Source organism: Mytilus edulis, chromosome 7 (genome assembly GCF_963676685.1).
Source record: "Mytilus edulis chromosome 7, xbMytEdul2.2, whole genome shotgun sequence".
Lineage (NCBI taxonomy): Eukaryota > Metazoa > Mollusca > Bivalvia > Mytilida > Mytilidae > Mytilus > Mytilus edulis.
In genome coordinates this window covers 66,817,256-66,838,499 of record NC_092350.1, presented here as the reverse complement: position 1 = coordinate 66,838,499, position 21,244 = coordinate 66,817,256, and the positions used below count along the sequence as shown (strand labels likewise).

At 30.5% G+C, this 21,244-nt stretch overlaps 1 protein-coding gene across 1 annotated transcript; it reads right to left on the bottom strand.

Annotated features, from left to right (window-relative positions):
• Positions 1-13,665: 13,665 nt before the first annotated feature.
• LOC139483351 (uncharacterized) lies at positions 13,666-16,947 on the bottom strand. The gene is made up of 4 exons (XM_071267376.1): positions 16,866-16,947; positions 15,213-15,402; positions 14,274-14,368; positions 13,666-13,757 (listed from the first exon to the last, which is right to left on the bottom strand). Exons 1-4 carry the CDS (start codon positions 16,912-16,914, stop codon positions 13,666-13,668), a joined length of 426 nt encoding a protein of 141 aa, XP_071123477.1. The 5' UTR covers positions 16,915-16,947.
• Positions 16,948-21,244: the final 4,297 nt, after the last annotated feature.

Genomic DNA, 21,244 nt, shown 5'->3' with positions numbered 1-21,244 from the left:
TATTCCTCCATACCATTTTAATCAATTAAAGTCGTCTAGCAGGCCTCCATAGTTTTTGGAAAATTTAGTGTTCACCCCAAAAAACCTGTTTGGCCACCACATAACAATTTCAATTTTATTTACAATTTACATAGTGTGTATATGCTAAGTATGTTTAAATGAACAAATGTTCCCATAGTTTAGGACTTTATTCATGATAAGTTTAGATGTTTATAAAGTGTCCTATATTTTAACTTAGTGAAACCTTATGTGTCCTATATGTTTTGTACACGTGTTTATTCTCTGTTGTTAATTTGACATTCTTGTGTCTGCCATGCGGTACTACTTCACAGTTGGTCGCATCTATGTTGATACCGCTCATTCAATCTGCAATGATAATTTGACCATTGTTCCAGTTCTGACAATGTCAAATGCATCAATTCCATCCGTTGCAGGGTACATTATTTTAAAGTTAAATATACACACCGTGTATGATAGAGTATAGCGAGTCTGGCAATCTAATAGGAGTTTGGGTAAAGTTAATTTGTATTTCATACATAAATCTTTGTTATGATGTATATCTTAAGCGGAAATTAAAATCTTTAAATATTTTTTTATACATTAAATAAACAGGATCTGCTATTGTTGTTCCTTTTCTGACCTTATCTAGCACGATTTATGTTTTGAAGTGGTTTGTCATTTGTAATTTATCAGTTTCAAAATGTGTATTTTCTATTATCATGATAATCTTTGGTTTATATTTGTTCAAGTGTCCTGCTATGAAAATTTATAGTACATTCTCATAATGTCACAGTTTACAACTATCTCAAAAAATCTGTGATTTTGTATAAAGATTTATTGGCAACCAGTCTAATTGTATAATGTAACGATATGGATATTTTTAGTATTGAAAGTATATGAACTCAGAAATATGTGTAAAAATATAATATTTTAACAAAAACTGTCAATTATCATATCTTATCTCTTAATAATTCTTACTCGTTTATATTTTCAGGTCAGTATACTGGGCATTTTTGTGGAAAAACCAATCTGTATGGCAACATGACCTTGCTTAGAACAACGAAAGCCATCAATAGTGTATTTTGTTCCACACTTTGTTCCACTTCTGGTACCTGCTTTGGTTTCAACTTCAATAGAAATAACCAGGAATGTCAGTTAATTGCAGGGGGTCAGGTGATGACCACATACCAGCGTCCAGATTGGAAATTATACTCAAAATGTCTGATAGGCCGGAGTGTATGTATGGGCTGTTTATAATAAACAATTAGTGTACTTTAATTGTGTACTGAACATGCTGAAGTTCTGCTTCATCTTTTCCGATCAAGGTTTATGAATTCTCTTTCATTACAACAAAAGAGGGGCGAAAGATACTAGAGGAACAGTCAAACTCATAAATCGAAAAGAAAATGTCTTGAAAAAGCATGTCAGTAATATTGCTTTTTCAACGTAAACATTCCTGAGTTGATCATATTGATATTGACAACTTATCTTACTGGACTATGTTTTTTCAAATACGTTCGAACAAGTACAATAAGTAAGAGATGTCAATTCAAAGAGTAGGAATATCAAACATAGAAAATTTTACTACAAATATTAACTTAGTATAATAGAAAATGATAAAAGAAAATATATAATGTTTATTTGAAATTCTTTTACTGTTTTGTATAATAAATGTGTCAAATAAAAAAAAATCACAGCAAAAACAATCATCTTAAAATTTGTAAGGTGTCCAACTGGAAGGTTTTATTTGACCTTGATGGCATTTTCACGGTTCATTGCTCTGTGTTAAGATTATGTTTTTCGTATGTTTATTTTACTATATAATTAATCAGTCACATATATTTGTTGTATAAAAGGATTGTTACCTGTCCATGTCTGCCTTGCATGGATCATCTGACCTTGACCTCATTTTCATGTTGCATTGGTCAATGTTTAGTTTTCTTGGTTAAGTCTGTTTCTTGGAAAGCATAAGCAATACGTCAACTGTATAAGTGTATTCAATGATTGTAAGGTGTACATGTATTTATCGTTTGGTTTAAATGACATTGACATCATTGTCTTTGATCATGTTAAGTTTATGTCATTGTTGTAGTAAAATATATCAACATAATATCAGTGGTAAGTAAAGAAGGCGAAACATTTCAGCGTGAGCCCTCTTGTTGATTATCAGATAATTGAATATAGATTTAAGAATATGTGGTATGATTTTCATTAAGGCAACTCTTCACCAGAGACCAAATAGCACTGAAATTAACACATCTAGGTCGTCACCGTACCGTCTTTTTGATTCAATTTAAAGGAATTTTGCCGTTGGAGAAATGAAGAATTTATTTCTTTTAAAATCCAAATTAGAAACGAAAAAACAAATCGGTGACTATACTGTAAATGTTAGACTTAGGCAACCATCGTGCATGTAAAATACGCAAAATAATTTTAATCAATTTCCCATGACTGAGAAGCGATGCTTAATAACTTTAATGGAAAGTAAATTTAATATGTATCAAATGCATAATGATTTTTCACGAATATTGTTTAAATGAACTCGTATGAGTAAGATAAAAATATTGATCTGAAATTTTATCTTAAGACATCGCATTGATCAAAATGCCAATATTACATTTAAATTAAGTAAAAATAATAATGTCACCGATATCCTTGAAATATTGATAAAGGAATAACCGTGGTTTGAAAATGACTTTTCAAAATCTAGACATATTGTTTATTAATGTATTGTAGTTCGTAAACAATGATTCTTGCATACACCAAACCAACAAACTAACAAAAGTCGAAGCTTATAAAATGTCCTTAGGTTTTATTATTACCAAATTATACTGGGATTCTATTTAATGACGTAACACAATACACTCATCATTGATACCAGGATCGATATTTTGTATTTGCGCAAGACTACTCAAGACCCATCACTGACGGTGGCATAAAAAAAAGTTAAAAAAGCCAAAATGAAGTACGAATATGAAAAGCATTGAGAACACAAAATTCTCATAGTTTTGCCTTAATACAGATAAGGTAATTTGTTCCTGAGGAAGAAACACCTTAGTTTTTCAAAAAATCAAAGTTTTGTTGACAGTTTGTTTATAAATATGAACATATCAATGTTACAAAATAGATTAACTAGAAATTTTTAAATATTTTAATGTACATATAACACAACTATTTTAATGTACATATAACATGTATAACACATTGTTTCAGGTATCGGAATGTAAATTTAGTAAAATACATGCAATATAAGATTCTAAATCCCTGAACTAAAAGTAACATAGTTAGCGAAGTTTATAAAAAATTGGAGACAATATTAAAGGAAGCTACAATATCAAACAAGCAAAAATACTAAAAACAATTTAAAAATTGTATTGTTAAAAATGACACACGAAGACAAACAAGTTCTATACTTCTCTGACATCTAGAGATATATAATCACAAGTTTGGCAATACTTTTGGCACATTTCAGTTTTATAAGCTCTTCAACATTTTATCATGTGTCATGCGTTTCGTGTGCAAATAAATAGCTAAGACCAGTACTATAGAGACATGAATTAGGTTTAGCAAGACTTTGTTCATCTTATAATTATATAATCTTCAACGTTTATATTATGCATATTTTGCAAATAGTGTGGCTAAGACCGGTACTTAAGAGACACATATTTGCTAAATGTGAATCGTGTGCAAATAGAAGTGTGCCAACCTCTTTCGTTTATACAAAAAGTTAATAACAGGCTCTTGACGTGAGACAATCACATACAGACAATGACAGAATGACACGGAAATAAACACATGTGTTATAAGGTATCTACGTTTTCTATACCAGGCTAAGTTAGTGATAACATTCTTTTCATTGTACTTAAATTTCATGATATTTCTTTAATTCAAGTGTTAAGATTCAAGATATGACTCTTTTTTTTTAAAACTTTTCTATTTTGAAATGTTATGGGGATAAATGCGAATCGTATACATCTAAAGGTCTACCAACCTCTTGGTTTTAAAACAAAAGTTAATAAGAGGTTCTTGACTTAAGAGAAGCTCACATAGAATGATTCGGGATTAAACATATGTGTTATAAAGTAGCTACATCTTCTATACCAAGTCAGTGGTAACATTATTTTCATTGTACGTAAATTTCATGTAATTATCTTTAATTCAAAACGTTTACAATTTTGACATTTGACTTTTTTAACTTTTCTATTTTGAAATGTTTAGGTGATTACTGTGTCAAAATAAAACTAACATATACAGTAAGTCGTTTACTAAATATTTTGTATAACTTACTGTGGCGGGTGCCACATGTGGCGCATGATCTGCTTTCTCTTCCGGAGTACCTTAGATCACCCCTAGTTTTTGGTGGGTTCGTGTTGCTTATTCTTTAGATTTCTATGTTGTGTCATGTTTTCTATTGTTGTCTGTTTGTCATCTTTCATTTTTAGTCAGGCGTTGTCAGTTTATTTTCGATTCATGAGTTTGAATTTCCCTCTGGTATCTATCGTCCCTCTTTTACTATGGATCATTGACCTAGTCACCATTTTTGTCACAGAGAAAAAAATAAATCTAACCTTTTTGTTGATATTTACAAATGCCTTCACCAAACTCATAGATTGCTAGTAGTTACACAATCAATATCAACAAAAAGAAAAGCAGCACAAATACCAAAACCAAGGGAAAATTTAAAAAAACGGAAAGTCCTTTAACAATAGGCAAAATCAAAAGCTCTAACACATCATACACCTGTCATATTCTTGACTTGCCACAGGCATGTTAAATCGAAGTTGTTTTCAAGCAAAAACCATTTTGAGAATATTTGTATTTCACAAGATTACTGATATCCCCGTGTTGGAAACATATCTGTAAATAGATACCAACTATGTATTTCAATTAGTGGGATTAAATAGTGAATAAAAGAAATCAAATCGAAGAAATGTATTCTGCTTAGGGTTCGTGTTGTTTAAACTTTAGTTTTCTATGTTTTTTCATGTGTTCTATTGTGTTTCTGTTTGTCCTTTTCATTTTTAGCCATGGCGTTGTCATTTTATTTTCGATTTATGAGTTTGACTGTCACTCTGGTATCTTTCGTCACTCTTTTAGAACTTAACATGTGACCTTAGGTTATATCATCTAATATTTTACATTTGACTGTCCCACTGGTATCTTTCGTCCCTCTTGAATATAAAATATCTACAATGCATCTGTTCTTGGATTGTTTTTTGTAAGACGAAATTCCAATTATTGCAAACAATAAAACCAACAAATATACAACAATAACTGTATGATTCAAATCAAATAAACTACATTTTATTAGTAATTTCAAATATTAGGGTTCAGTTTAACGCCTTTTGATATTCTCTATTTCAAGTTCAATGATAAATCGTAGAATATAACCAATTACACGCCTGATGTATCTGATTACATCATTTGATACTTTTCATCAACGGTACGGAAAGTTTATAATTGCTTTTCTGAATTTTTGACAAAATTTTTAGGAACTTTTGGTCTTAAATATGCTTCAACTTCGTACTTTATTTGGCCTTTTAAACATTTTTTGATTCGAACGTCACTGATAAGTCTTTTGTAGACGAAACGCGCGTCTGGCGTAAATATAAAATTTTAATCCTGGTATCTATGATGAGTTTATTCTGTCTATTTTGATGGTAAGTCCTCCAAAAAAATTATATGCTTTGGAACGTATACATCCTCCAACATCTGTACACCTTCATCAATTTTCATTGTATCTCTGGTTAATTTTCGTAGATCATCTTCAGTGACACTTGCCTCTTTCTGTTTAAGTACTGACGCACATGGGACATTATCATAAGTCAGTGTATGTTAAATAGGGAAAACTACGACGTCCTTGACGTTTTTATGTTTTTTCATTACTGCCTCAATAAAAAAACGTTGCAACCTTAGTACCAAATATTTCAATGACTTCAGAAATCCTTCCAGAAACCGCTTAGGAAATGTCAGCATCTATGTAACTATAATCGCCAGTTTTATACCAGCTATAAGAAATGATAACATTTTTCGTTTTATCTTTTTTATTTACGGATCGTTCAAATCGAACTGAGGTTCGAAGATAAACTTCATCACTTGCTGGCGATTTCACTATCAAACCATTACAATCAACTACTTTTAAGTCAACCCCTGACAGTTGTGCAACTCCAAGACATGATTTCGACAATGGTGATAATGCAACTCATATGTTCCCTGCTACTTCTCCAAATTCAGTAGAAGCATACCCAACAGCTAGATTGTCAAATGTCTTTCCCAAGCCATCAAGACATGTCCATGGCACAGGTTGACCTCCAGTCAAAACAGAGCGTATTTTAATTTGATTATCTTTTTTTTATGCAGTTTCTTGTAACATCGGCGTAACAAAAACTGTCAGAAAGGACGCTCTTTCTGTAGTATTTCTATCACATAGTTAGTCCTTTCTGACGCCAATGTAGGTGCAAAGAGATAATCATATGTAATACGTGTTCGAACAGTGATGATTTTACAATGTGGATATTCACCCGCACAATAAAAAGGTTGATCATTGAAGTAGTGTAGTGACTAAATTTGACCGCGTCTGGAAATCCTGTACTTCCAGATGTTGTAAGTATAGGTGGTGTATCATTTGGATCAATCTGTGGAAGATAAACATCATTTCCATCATTGTACAGGTCCTGTAACATAAATCGTTCTACTGCTTCTGTCGGTGATGATTGCAAGACGGCTATTTTTAAATACTGAATTTCGCAATGAGTCACAATACCGTTTTGCGGATCAATTGACATGAGTGTTTGTCGCCTTCCTTTGAATCAAACGTAAAATTTTTGCAGTTGCGACAGAGCTTCATCATTTATTTTTTTTTAGATCGGAGCCATCTTACATGTGAAATGTCAGATGCAGTGATTTTGCCCTTGCCATCTGAATGGCAAATATAAAAATTAAATAAACTGCTGTGTTATTTCCACCAACACTAACGACATCCCCTTAATGAATCCCATAACAAACTAGGCATTTAGCCAGACTGACGGATTTGTCGTATAGGTCACCATACGTTATTGTTTTCCGTAAATTTCCCTTGTTGTAAATAATATAGGCTAGTCTGTTTGGATCCTCGGTCGCCCATTTTCGCAACAGATTTGGAATCGTTGTATATGGCGCTAAGACTGGATCTGTGGAGTGTAAGTAACTTTCCATTTTATTTTTCACTATGCAAAATATGAATAATATTACTTGTTGACGGTTGCAGTTGACTTGTGTACCTATGTATAGCAAAATGTAACTGATAATATGTCCTATTTAAATCATGTTATGAACTTCACACGTCAATTCTTACTACTTCAAAAACTGATTACAAATTTAATAGAATGTAAAATATTAGATGATATAACCTAAGGTCACATGTTAAGTTCTAAAAGAGTGACGAAAGATACCAGAGTGACAGTACTAGTCAAACTCATAAATCGAAAATAAATTTACAACGCCTGGCTAAAAATGAAAGAAGACAAACAGACAAACGATAGATCACATGACACTTCATAGAAAACTAAGTAATTAGCAACACGAACCCCATCAAAAACTAGGGATTATCTCAGGTGCTCCGGGAGGGTTACATATTAGGTAATATAACCCAAGGTCACATGACAATTTAGGGGGACATGAGAAGGTATTGATGGGATTTAGAACCAATGTACAAAAAAATAAAGAAGGAGACAAAATTCCTAACTTTACATGATGGAAGCTTATTTTGTGAAATCAGACTTTTAAAACATGTTTACTGACCTAATCTGAACACTTTACTTTTACAAAGTCTATTTTGAGATATGGAACTTTCAGCTTTTTAAATATCGACATTTTCTCAGACTGTGGACGTTGGTGATAGTCACAATCTTCATTTACAACAATTTTTACTATTCACAAAGACGACAATTTAATCTAATGTTTACTAAAATAGATTTAAACATTTTGAAGTGGTTGTTTTGGACAGAATTTTTTTTTCTGCAGACCAAATTTTATATATATATCTGAACGTGTAGCATGTAACAACTTCAGATAGAAAATTATTATCATATATGTAAATTCTTGACTCCTATAACTTTGTTAAATTATTTATATTTCTTTTGCATTATTCAGTAACAGTTAAACTCAGCTAAAATGCATATGCATATAGCGAGTCATGGGAATGTTTTTTAATGGCTTTTGAAATGAGAGAAACTTAATTTCTTTACCAGTGATTTTTTTTTATTAATACACAAGTCATTTCTACCGTCAATATGTTCAATGATGTAATGATCAACTAACAAAATACGTTTAAAAAAAATCATTAACAAATTAATTTGTTGGTATCAAATTTCATGTACATTTGTTTAACCATATTTGAAAGTATCTCTAAAAACATGTTTAAAGAAAGCAAATATATTTTAACAAGTTATATTTTCATTAATTTAGAAAAATGAAAAGATGCAATTAGTACATGTTTGACCATATTTACATTATCAGAATGTCATCGAAAGTCATCTGGATTGTAAGGCATTTTGAATAGTAATTGATTAAATTCAATAACATGTGATGATATTACTGGCTAATTAATAATTAATGATTACTGGATTGCAATTACAATTATACCAAACCTGGTCAAATATAGATTTAAGGGGGCTCGCGGTTCTAAATCAATTGTTTTTTTATTTAATATAGGATTTCGCAATATTTTTCTATAAATGAACTTTATCTTATACTTAATGAAAAAATGAAATAAAAAAAATGGGATCACCGTTCATTTACGCTCACAATCTGCCTTCGAAAGAAGCATACATTTTTGTTAATGTCCTTTTTTCTGTTGAACTAATTGGAGATATAGCGTTTATATCGAAATAAAAAAAAGCACTAAATTACAGAAATCGGTTAAATTTTACAATTATTTAGTTTATGAACAGCTTATTCGAAAACAACAATAAAACATGTAGGTCACCGATGAGTTAAAAAATATATTTCAATTTTAATGGCAAAAAATTGCATTTTTGCACTAAAGGGAGATAATTTGGAGCTTTTTCAATGATATCTACATTTTAAAAGTCACATGGGGCCAACACGAATTGATTTTTTTGGAATGATTTTTGTACCATATGATAAAGTAACAACTACTAAAGGTAATAAATAAAATGAGTAATGAAAAATGTTTAATTTTAATCTGAAAATCTTATACCCGCGAGCCTCCTTAAGTAATTGTTACTTTATCATAATTGTACAATTTAAGCTATTTCTATAATTTAGTTCTTTTTTATTGCGATATTACCTCTACTTATTCTATTAGTTCAACAGAATAAAAGGACATTAACAAAAATGTATGCTTCTTCCGATGGCAGATTCTGAGCGTAAATGAACGGTGACCCCATTTTTTTTAATTTCATTTTTCTATTAAGTATAAGATAAAGTTCATTTATAGAAAAATATAGCAAAATCCTATATTAAATAAAAACAATTGATTTAGACCCACGAGCCCCCTTAACAGTAGTTGAAATAATTTAATCTGGTGTTTTCATTTTAATTCAGGCTGGTCGTCTTTACACTTACAACTTTAATGCACTGATAATTTTTTTCCCTTCATTTTTATCATATAAACTATGCTCTACTATGCAAAGACGATTCAAATACATGTAGATACAACTTTTGAAAGAACACAATAAAAGTAAATTATTAAATCCTTTAACGAAGTCATACACATTCGATTCAGATTAACATATACTGAAGGTTTTTGTTAGATACATTGGTAAGTGTGAAAGAGAAGACATGAAGTGGAATTGATTTTTGTTATTTCGAAAATCTGAACATTTTAACATATTATCACGCATTGTTAAAATTCTTTGCGGCAGATTTTTACCTACTGTGAATTAGTGTCATAATAATCATTTGATTTGGATGCAAAAGCAATTAACAATAATACAAACTGTTCGTGCATTTTTCATTGTTTTGCAAAGCAAATTATAATTTTATACAACTGTTGTACAAGCGAGATGTTTAGCTATCAATACATTTCGATTTAATCCTTTTTTTCTACGAAATAAAATGCATGTAGAAGTTATGAATATGGCAGTTGTCTTCTATTCGTTAAGTATTACAGCAAATTTTGTAATACAGATGGAAAAAAAACAGATTATAGTTTAATAATGTTTTATATATTGTAACGGGTCAATGACCACAACTGGATAATTCATGAATGGGTTTATCAAAAAACTTCTTTTTAAAGATGGACTGGTCTATGATACGTACCACCATCAATATTGGAAACTATTCAAAATATCAGATGGACAGTGTACTTTGATTGTGTATTGAAATTCTTCTTCATCTTGTCTAAATACTTGCCTTGACTTCTGTTTCCTTTCAACATGTATTTCCGAAAAAAAGTCAAAAAGAAATTGCTCCTTCAAAGTTGTCTTCCCTGAATTGAATTGATTTAAGAATATACATAGATCAAGTTTAAAAAAAAAATTGTAAGATTTTCGGACTCTTTGATTTGTTTCCTACGATACAGGGTACTTCTCCCAGTACAATCCATTTTTCTTTTCATATAAAATTCCAATAGCTCATAAACGGTCATTAACCACAATTTAAGCAAATCCTTGATGTCTTTTTATTCGATTTAATACCCACATAATGCCATTGTAAACTAAAGGTGAATGTCAGCCTATTCAAGCCATTTAAAACAAAATAATATCTTAAAGGAGCTTCATAACCTATCACAATATGTAGCTTATTTGGTACATAAAACATGCTTAACTAATGCTATTCTGACATAAATTATCAATTTTAAATTCTAGATTTGTTTTTAAATTTTAACTCTGTACATCCTTTACCGATTGTAAATAAAGGCAACAGTAGTATACCGCTGTTCAAAACTCATAAATCCATGGACAAAAAACAAAAATCGGGGTAACAAACTAAAACTGAGGGAAACGCATTAAATATACGAGGAGAACAACGACACAACATTAAAATGTAACACACACTGAAACGGACTAAGCATTAGAAAAAATCCAATGAGAATAACAAATATAACATCAAAACCAAATACATGAATTCGGAATAGATAAGTACCGTTACACGTCTTATAGTAATGCGAATTCACACCCAAAAATAAGAGAAAATAAACGACACAACGGAAACACAACATTAAAATGTAACACACACAGAAACGAATTATAATATAACAATGGCCATATTCTTGACTTGGTACAGGACATTTTTAAAGGAACAAATGGTGGGTTGAACCTGGTTTTGTAGCAGGTCAAACCTCCCTCTTTTATGGCCATGTGAAACATAACATTAAAATGACAACACAATATTACAGGACTACAATATAAATAAATAGGAGAACATAATTGACAAAGAAACACGAATAATAGCTAAAAAAAAGGCAACAAGTTTAAAATTTTAATACGCCAGAAGTGCATTTTGTCCACACAAGACTTACTAGTGACGCCCAGATACAAAAGTTTGAAAGCCTGTAAATCATACTAAATTATATGTTTTACTCAAAGCTCAATGATAAACCAAAAGAAACAAAAATATGGTATAATGAACAATACAAAATCGTATGTTTGAGGTTATTTTATTCTTTCGTTCGATAGATGAGTTGAGTTTATGAATCACAGCAAAGACCATCATCCAAAACTTCTTTTGGAATTTTAAGGCACCTAGAACATTGAACTTGATGTTCATTCTGTACAGGGCAAACAGCAGGAATATTGCATCCTGGATCTAAAAAATAACATTACAATGGTTGATTATTTTGTATCCATTGCATAAAGCCTTACTTTTGACGACCATTAATGAAAATATTTTTTAAAGTAGTGTATAAATAGAGGACAATTAAACAGGTCAACGAACGAACTATTTGATAAGCCAACAAAAACGTAGTTGATCATTTATTCAAGATGTCCGCTACTCTGTTTAAAAAAACGAGCTTTTTAAAACATATAAAAGACTGTTTGAAATTGATACATTAGTATATAAATATATTAACTTAAAAAGCAGACAAAAATGGCGGATCCATGTGCTTGTTTAGATCGATTGATGGATTGATCGTTTGATTTGTTTGTGTGTGCATGTTGCACATTTACCATTAAGATAATCGTTTTATCAAAATAGTATGTCGATCATTCACATTATAATTTTTTGTTAACTATAATTCATATAAGAAAGTAAAAGTACTCAAACAAACTTACCCTGAGGAATTTCAACTGAAGCAAACAATACGAGCATCAATTAGATATAAGAAGATTTGGTATGATTGCCAATGACAAAACTATACATTCAAGTCAAATTTGTAAAAGTAAACCATTAAAGGTTAAAGTACGGTCTTCAGCACGGAGCCGTGACTCACACCGAACAGAAAGATATAAAAGGCACTAAAATTACTAGTGTAAAACCGTTCAAACAGGAAAACAAAATGCATTCTATTATTACATTTGATTTATAACAGGCATACATTTAACAAATAGTAAGAATATTGACCTGACAGGATGCAAAATCTGTACCTTAAGTAAAGAGTTCTTAACTTTGTTATTGATAATTGTTATACAACAAATAAATGCTTCTCTAATTTTTGGTTTTGCACGTTTTGTAGGAAGCCGTCGGTATTGTGCAAATGATCAATACTTTCACAACACCATACAATAATAATAAATTGTATACTCTATGCCGGAATCATGAAACTACGAGTTATATAAAGCTATTTTCGTTTCTTTTCCGATGTTTAGGCGTGCCGTAGTTATGGATACGCGTTCTAATCTATTTTTCAATTTGCAAGCCGTCAATTTATGTTGCAATGAAGATACAGTAAATTGTAAATCGTATGTTTTTCATATGAATAAAACAAATGCTTACCAATCTTGCATCCTGAAAAACATAATGTGAAAATATAAGTATGTTAAAAAGTTGAAGAACAAAATAGTTCAATGAAATAGTAAAACACTATAAAGTAAAGCTTCACAGTCTAAAAAGTCAACTTATTATTAAGTAACTCAAAACTATGTTTACACAAGGTGTTTGATTCGTTCAAAATGTAAAACAAAATCACATAGTTCACATAATTAAACTATTAAACAGAAATACTATGTGACTATTCTGTGTCTTTTTTATATATAAAATTAAATATACAAAGACACTTACCAACTTGGACATCTGAAAGTAATGTGAATTGATATAAACATTTTTGTAATGGTAAATTGTTTATTACTTGTTATCAAAATCAATAACAGTTCTTCTCTGTAAACAGAAAATTGGTACTCAATGCTCTATAACTTCGTACCCTATTTGGCCTTTTATACATTTTTTTATTCGAGCGTCACTGATGAGTCTTTTGTAGACAAATCGCGTCTGACGTAAATATAAAATTTTAATCCTGGTATCTATGATAAATTTATTTGCAGACAAATATAGGTTATAGATAATGTTGACTGTACTTTATTCGTACTGTACGCGACTTCTTTTGTCACAAAAGGTGTTTGCTTTGTATGAGATTGAATAGTAAACCCATTAAGAGGGTGCTAACGTTTGAAATACATGGAATTACATAAAACGTTGTTTTTTGCAAATGTAATTATGTATAGTGAGATTGATAGTAATGTATAAGAGAACATAATAGCGTGTCATGAAATTAAAAGTTCATATTTAAACAAGTTGCTTACCTTTTCCAAGAATCATAGTCGGTATGAAATTACCATCACATGCATCACATAGCGTAGGAGGTTTCTCAAAGGTCTCTGAAATTATCAGAAATCTGAATAATATCCTTTATAGTGCATGTATATAGCATTCAGTGACCAAATCTAACTCGTATAGGAACAAATAAATTAAATTACTTGTTTTAAACAGAAAAAGGGGTAAGGAAATACAAACAGGACATTAAAAACTCATGAATTGAGAGAATTTTGATATCACAATGACAAAAATCAAAAGTCGAGGGAAATACATCCAACTTCACAGAATCTGAAGACTAGACTACACGAACAACAAGCACACTTCTTAGCCTGGGGGCTCGTAGGTATTCCAGATTGGTATGTTAATTGATTATACATACCAACATAATCGTGTTCATACTCACGGAACAGGACATATGACATGTCTAGTAAATTCACTTCAAGGATTGATTTAAGGTTTAATTCAACATTGAAACGCTGTCTGAAGACATTACGTCATTTGTATCCAATATGGTGAGTTTTAAATTTACCAATTGTATTTTATTGACATTTACAAAAAACAAAAACAAAAAATCTTACTCCAATCCGTTACAAATAAGGCTACGATGTCTGGAAATCCATTTGTGACAACAATTTTACTGCATGAGTATGTATCGTGTGTACCATTATTCCGTCTATAAATAAAAACACATTTAATCAGTGTATAGCATGTAGAAAAGTCAAATTATATAACATTCTTTACGTATTTCAACTTAGTAGTTTTGCGTACTTAAATGTCTTCGTAATCACAATTTCTGAAATACAAATGTTATGCTACAGACAGCATACATTGCTCACCCGACATTCGTGTTCAAGTTAGTATACCAACAAAGTATTTTAATCGTATGGACCAAAAGTTTGTGTTATCTAAGTTTTTTTGTTTCATGAATTCAAACGTCAAAATAGACAAAATGGGACAATATTGATTAAGGGGCATCTTCAAAAAGAAGATTGACAATCAGGGTTGGGGTATACACGTCGTCTTTCCTGGTAAATTAAATGTTCAATACTTGCACCAGATTTTAATTTTCCAAATTTGCTATCGTAAGCATTGTTGTGGAGGCATTAGCTTTCATATGCCCATCGGATGCAATGCAATTGTTTATAACCAAATATATATTCTATGAGTTGTCATTGTCTGATTTAATTGTAATCACCTTCAAATTAAAAATTTTCAGTTATAATCTTATGTTGACAAAAACTGAAATTCATTCTTCTTGCATAACAATATATTCGTAGTACATTACGCAACAGCAATGTTTTTAAATAAAGTCGTTTTATTCATATTTTCACCTATCATTAAGCTGTATAGTTTACAATAGCAATTAAAAGTGATTCGTTATAAAATTGAAACAAAATTCAACAGGGTTATCACCTCAGGTGAACTTGTGTGATATGGTGGGTAGGTATTTCCTGCCCAACGACTAATCTAAATAATTTGTGTATTATATTTTAAAGAAATGGGTAGGGTATGTTTACCTTATAACTGTGAAAAGTCCAGATCTTGCATAACATTCTTGGTAAAAGAGAAGTCTTCCATGCAATGTATAAACAGTAGTGGTTCGATTATTTTCTCTCACGAGACCTGGATTTACTCGACTTCCGTCGTCTCCTAGTCTTTCATAAATAGTTTTTTGTCTGTAACATGGTTGCGAACACAATCCAAATACTGATAAAAAAGAAAAAGAATCCAATATGAATATATGTGATATTCAATATGAATATATGTGATATTCAATAAATATGATACATTTAAATCCTAACTAATTTGATTATGTTTGATTTGCATGTAAAGTTTGCTAAAAAAAAATCCTCATTAAATGTTATGGTTGGTAATGCTTGTTTTGGGGTAAATTTATGCTTAAAAGGTTTATATCTAGATTAATAAGTGAGTTTTATTTCACATTTTAAATGAGCCGTAGGGCGTATTAAAACCTGACCGCATTAGAAAGGAATATCCCACTTTAGTGTTGTCGGTAAAATAGGATATTGAATTTAGCAAATCTTTATAAAAAATAATATTTTTTTGACGGTATATGGATAGGTTAATAAACTTTAAACTGTTTACGTATAACTTATTTGGTATCATACTTCTTTGATTACGATGCGAAATATATAAACTTTCACGCATGAACCAGATGAAAATGAGAATGTGTTTTTCAAAATGATATCTCCTTTACATACTTTATGTTTTGCAGCATGCTATTTTCATTTTAACCGGTTTTCAATGTTTGCTACTTCTAATTTTGAAAATCCCTTTAGTTTAGTTCGCCCCCTTATACCACGATTAATTACATTTGATATATTCTAAAAATTGCAACGAAATAGGTATAAACTGTACTACAATAAAAGAATGTGCAATTACTACTACGTGGCAGCAACGATACGCATGTAAAGCTGTTAATCCTTCAGAGTACAGCGAGGTTGAAAATAAAGGATCTGATACCTGCCCATGTATAAAAACATCACATATATATATATAAAAGCCACAATTTGATAGAATCCTGAATGGTTACCTCTCAATTTTATCAAGTATGATATGTGGTTAAAATGTTTGTTTCTTTTAGATGTTAGAAAAAAGAAAATATCGTTTCAAAAATAATAAAGTTGTTTATTCCCAAATGACGTTATAAGTGACGTAATTGTAACGTCATAATAAAGAGGAATGTCGAAAAACCTGATTTTTTGGCAGAATTCTACAAAATTGTGGAACATTTACAAATTTCTAGTAAAACGAACGACGAATTAAATTTAATTCCTATTTTAGGCTTACATATCCTATATATTATGAGGCAGATATATATTTTTCGTTGACTACATTTATATATCATAAGTTTAGCATGCATACCCATTTGATTCTTTTAATTTTTTAAATTAAAACAAGTACACTTTATAGGGCCGTTTGTTATGGATCTTGGCTCTACCTTGCTTATGGTTGTTCACATAAAAGAATGATCCAAATTTAACATATTTGCGACGATTTATATTCGCGTGTTTTTTTTTTTTCTACTGGCGAAAGTCGCGAAAATAAATTGGTGCACAGAATCGGTTGTCCCAAATGACATAATGATTTCCAAACGATAAACGCAACCATAATTGAAGCAATTAAAAACATAAATAAAGATTTCTTACCGTTTCGGAAAAGCAATGCGAGGAACACACTTATCCAAACGATCGGCATGTTGAAATACTTTATTAATTTATGTTGATTCAAGAAAAACAATATCTGTAGGTTTGTTCATAAATTACATAATATCAATATTTTTACAAGTTAAATGCTACCATCTGTTTCATTGTATAACAAATTAACGCACGTGTCAAAACGTGTAAATGATTATTAAACGAATTAAAGGATTGTTTCTTAAAACAGAAAAAAAAAGAAACAGATGGTCGTTTAATGTGAAGTTTCCACTTTAAAAACGAATTTATATTTTGTTTTGAATATACTAAAAACTGAATGCTTCTTTTTGTAACTTCATTGGGGTGTAAAAGCGTTGACCGAAGTACATTTTGTTTCAGCGCTTCATTCTAAAAATGTGCGCACGGTCAACGCGGCTTTTACAACCCTATGAAGTTACAAAAAGAAGCATTCAATACTTATAATTACATTTTTAGCTAGGATCATGAAAACACGATTTTTTTTTTTTTTTTTATCTAATTCACCTGTGCACTTTATTGTGGGACCTCGTGTTATCACGAATGAAAAGTTTTATTGAGTTATGCAATTGCTTAAGGAATAACACGTGATGTGCAGTTAGCCAATCAGAATAACGTATTATAGTGAAACATACATTAATTCAAAAAAACTAAGTTGCTGTTGAAGGGAGAGCATTTCCTTAACTATGCACTCGTTGTGTTGTTTTAACAACATTAATTACGGATATTGAAAACTGACGGTGATGTCATAACAGAGGAACAAAAGATAATGGGTTAACAGCTTTCACAAATAATATATAAACGTTGTCTTATTTGACACATTTGTTCAATAATGATAAACACAACCATGATTTCATGACAGAAATTCAAAGGCACATGACTTCAAGAATGATAAAGATTACATACCGTATTGTAAAAAACAGTACAATTGACGAATATTCAAAAGATCGTCAACCTTTCAGGATAAAGTATTTTAAGGACAATGGAAATGGTTATTTAAAGGAAATAAGAAGTTATAGGTTGACAAAACTAGTTAGACTTAGATATTGGTCAACATCAATCTCAATCATTGTATTGTTATTCTTTTTGAGTCTGTGTCGAGTTTACTATTACTTGTGAAATTTAAAAAAAATATATAGAAGACGAATCTGTAAACTAATTAGTTGAAAACATATTTATCGAAAACATAAAAGTCCGTGAAAGATTGTTAATGTCGTTTCGATATTAACAGTTTGACCATGTTGACGCCATAGTTCCGATTGTGTTGAGTTATTACAGAATAATTCTTCCCGTTTTGAATTTTGAAAGTCATCATTGACATAAGGGAAACCCATTTCGGAATTTCGTTCAATATATGTTATAAGAAAAACCTTAAAATATGCATTATCTGCCTTTTATATACCTATGTAGAGTTATTTTCTTTCAGATCCATAGGTCATTCTTTCTGAAATCAACCCGGAAGATACCATGTCTCAATGAAATATGCTCTAAGGCATTAAATAATGACCTGTGTCAGGTCATTAATTTTCCTTGATAAAAATGCAATATTTAATTTACTTAAAAATTATATTCGTCTTATAGTTTTTTGTTGCCGATTTGGAAATTTATCTTCGATGATAGGTGTAAAAGAAATCGTCATTTTAATCTTAGAAACAAATATAACGTGAAGTTATGTTAATTCATCGCTACAATACAGAAAAATTAGCATATTTGTCAGATGAATTTTAATGTAGACTTTCATAAAATAAAGCCAGATTTAACATACATGTATTAGTGTGCAACATTTTGAAAATCCTATTGAGTCACACTGAATAGGTTGATTGATTGTTGGATGCTTGCTTAACGTCCAGTGGCAAATATTTCATGCATGTTCAGGACGTTACACACTGAATACTGTGACATACATGTATTTATATTCGTCTTCGTGTCAGTTCTTAATTTTTTTTAATTTATGTACACCTTTTACTCTATCAAATTTTCAACTAATAAGGAATTCTTATATTCTATTGAATAACATTCACGTAACTCAATATAGGGTCGGGTGGGGAGGGTATTAAAAAAAAAAAAAAGCAGAGAGATTTATTTAAAGTCGGTTATACATATATCAATACAACATAAGCTCTGTAGAACTTTTATCCGACATTATATTTTTCAACATATAATTATATCCTAATTATAAGTTAAAAAATGTATTGCTATTCAAAAGACAATCTTTCTGAATATTTTATTCGATTTAATTAAAATTGTTGAAAAAATAACCACGTTTCCGCGATAGAAATGTCAAAAGAAATAGCAAAAAACCATACCCCCTCTCTTTTCCATAAACTAAGTTGGTGCAATAATTTACTTACAATGTGTCTTGTATTTGTCAAACACTGTTATCGGGTGGTAACAATTCATTCGTGTGTTTCTTCGTGCAGTTGCAGTAATATTTTTAGGATAATACATTTTAAAAGGTTTATATCTAGATTAATAAGTGAGTTTTATTTCACATTTTAAATGAGCCGTAGGGCGTATTAAAACCTGACCGCATTAGAAAGGAATATCCCACTTTAGTGTTGTCGGTAAAATAGGATATTGAATTTAGCAAATCTTTATAAAAAATAATACTTCTTTGACGGTATATGGATAGGTTAACAAACTTTAAACTGTTTACGTATAACTTATTTGGTATCATACTTCTTTGATTACGATGCGAAATTTATAAACTTTCACGCATGAACCAGATGAAAATGAGAATGTGTTTTTCAAAATGATATCTCCTTTACATACTTTATGTTTTGCAGCATGCTATTTTCATTTTAACCGGTTTTCAATGTTTGCTACTTCTAATTTTGAAAATCCCTCTAGTTTAGTTCGCCCCCTTATACCACGTTCAATTACATTTGAGATATTCTAAAAATTGCAACGAAATAGGTATAAACTGTACTACAATAAAAGAACGTGCAACTACTACTACGTGGCAGCAACGATACGCATGTAAAGCTGTTAATCCTTCAGAGTACAGCGAGGTTGAAAATAAAGGATCTGATACCTGCCCATGTATAAAAACGTCACATATATATATAAAAAAGCCACAATTTGATAGAATCCTGAATGGTTACCTCTCAATTTTATCAAGTATGATATGTGGTTAAAATGTTTGTTTCTTTTAGATATTAGAAAAAAGAAAATATCGTTTCAAAAATAATATAGTTGTTTATTCCCAAATGACGTTATAAGTGACGTAATTGTAACGTCATAATAAAGAGGAATGTCGAAAAACACCATTTTTTTGCAGAATTCTACAAAATTGTGGAACATTTACAAATTTCTAGTAAAACGAACGACGAATTAAATTTAATTCCTATTTTAGGCTTACATATCCTATATATTATGAGGCAGATATATATTTTTCGTTGACTACATTTATATATCATAAGTTTAGCAAGCATACCCATTTGATTCTTTTGATTTTTTAAATTATAACAAGTACACCTTTATAGGGCCGTTTGTTATGGATCTTGGCTCTACCTTGCTTATGGTTGTTCACATAAAAGAATGATCCAAATTTAACATATTTGCGACGATTTATATTCGCGTGTTTTTTTTTTCTACTGGCGAAAGTCGCGAAAATAAATTGGTGCACAGAATCGGTTGTCCCAAATGACATAATGATTTCCAAACGATAAACGCAACCATAATTGAAGCAATTAAAAACATAAATAAAGACTTCTCACCGTTTCGGAAAAGCAATGCGAGGAACACACTTATCCAAACGATCGTCATGTTGAAATACTTTATTAATTTATGTTGTTTCAAGAAAAACAATATCTGTAGGTGTGTTCATAAATTACATAATATCAATATTTTTACAAGTGAAATGCTACCATCTGTTTCATTGTATAACAAATTAACGCACGTGTCAAAACGTGTAAATGATCATTTAAACGAATAAAAGGATTGTTTCTTAAAATAGAAAAAAAAAAAGAAACAGATGGTCGTTTAATGTGTGAAGTTTCCACTTTAAAAACGAATTTATATTTTGTTTTGAATATACTAAAAATTGAATGCTTCTTTTTGTAACTTCATTTGGGTGTAAAAGCGTTGACCGAAGTACATTTTGTATGAAGCGCGGAAGCGCTTCATTCTAAAAATGTGCGCACGGTCAACGCGGCTTTTACAACCCTATGAAGTTACAAAAAGAAGCAGTCAATACTTATAATTACATTTTTAGCTAGGATAATAAAAACACGAATTTTATCAATTTTTTTTTATCTAATTCACCTGTGCACTTTATTGTGGGACCTCGTGTTATCACGAATGAAAAGTTTTATTGAGTAATGTAATTGCTTAAGGAATAACACGTGATGTGC

What these genes read in the sequence shown, in the direction of transcription:
- LOC139483351 (XM_071267376.1), bottom strand. Translation starts at nt 16,914, where the DNA reads ATGCCGATCGTTTGGATAAGTGTGTTCCTCGCATTGCTTTTCCGAAAC. An exon ending in CGCATTGCTTTTCCGAAACG is followed by an intron (nt 15,403 to 16,865) that starts GTAAGAAATCTT and finishes CTTTTTTATCAG; the next exon opens with TATTTGGATTGTGTTCGCAA. An exon ending in CTTATTTGTAACGGATTGGA is followed by an intron (nt 13,758 to 14,273) that starts GTAAGATTTTTT and finishes TGATAATTTCAG; the next exon opens with AGACCTTTGAGAAACCTCCT.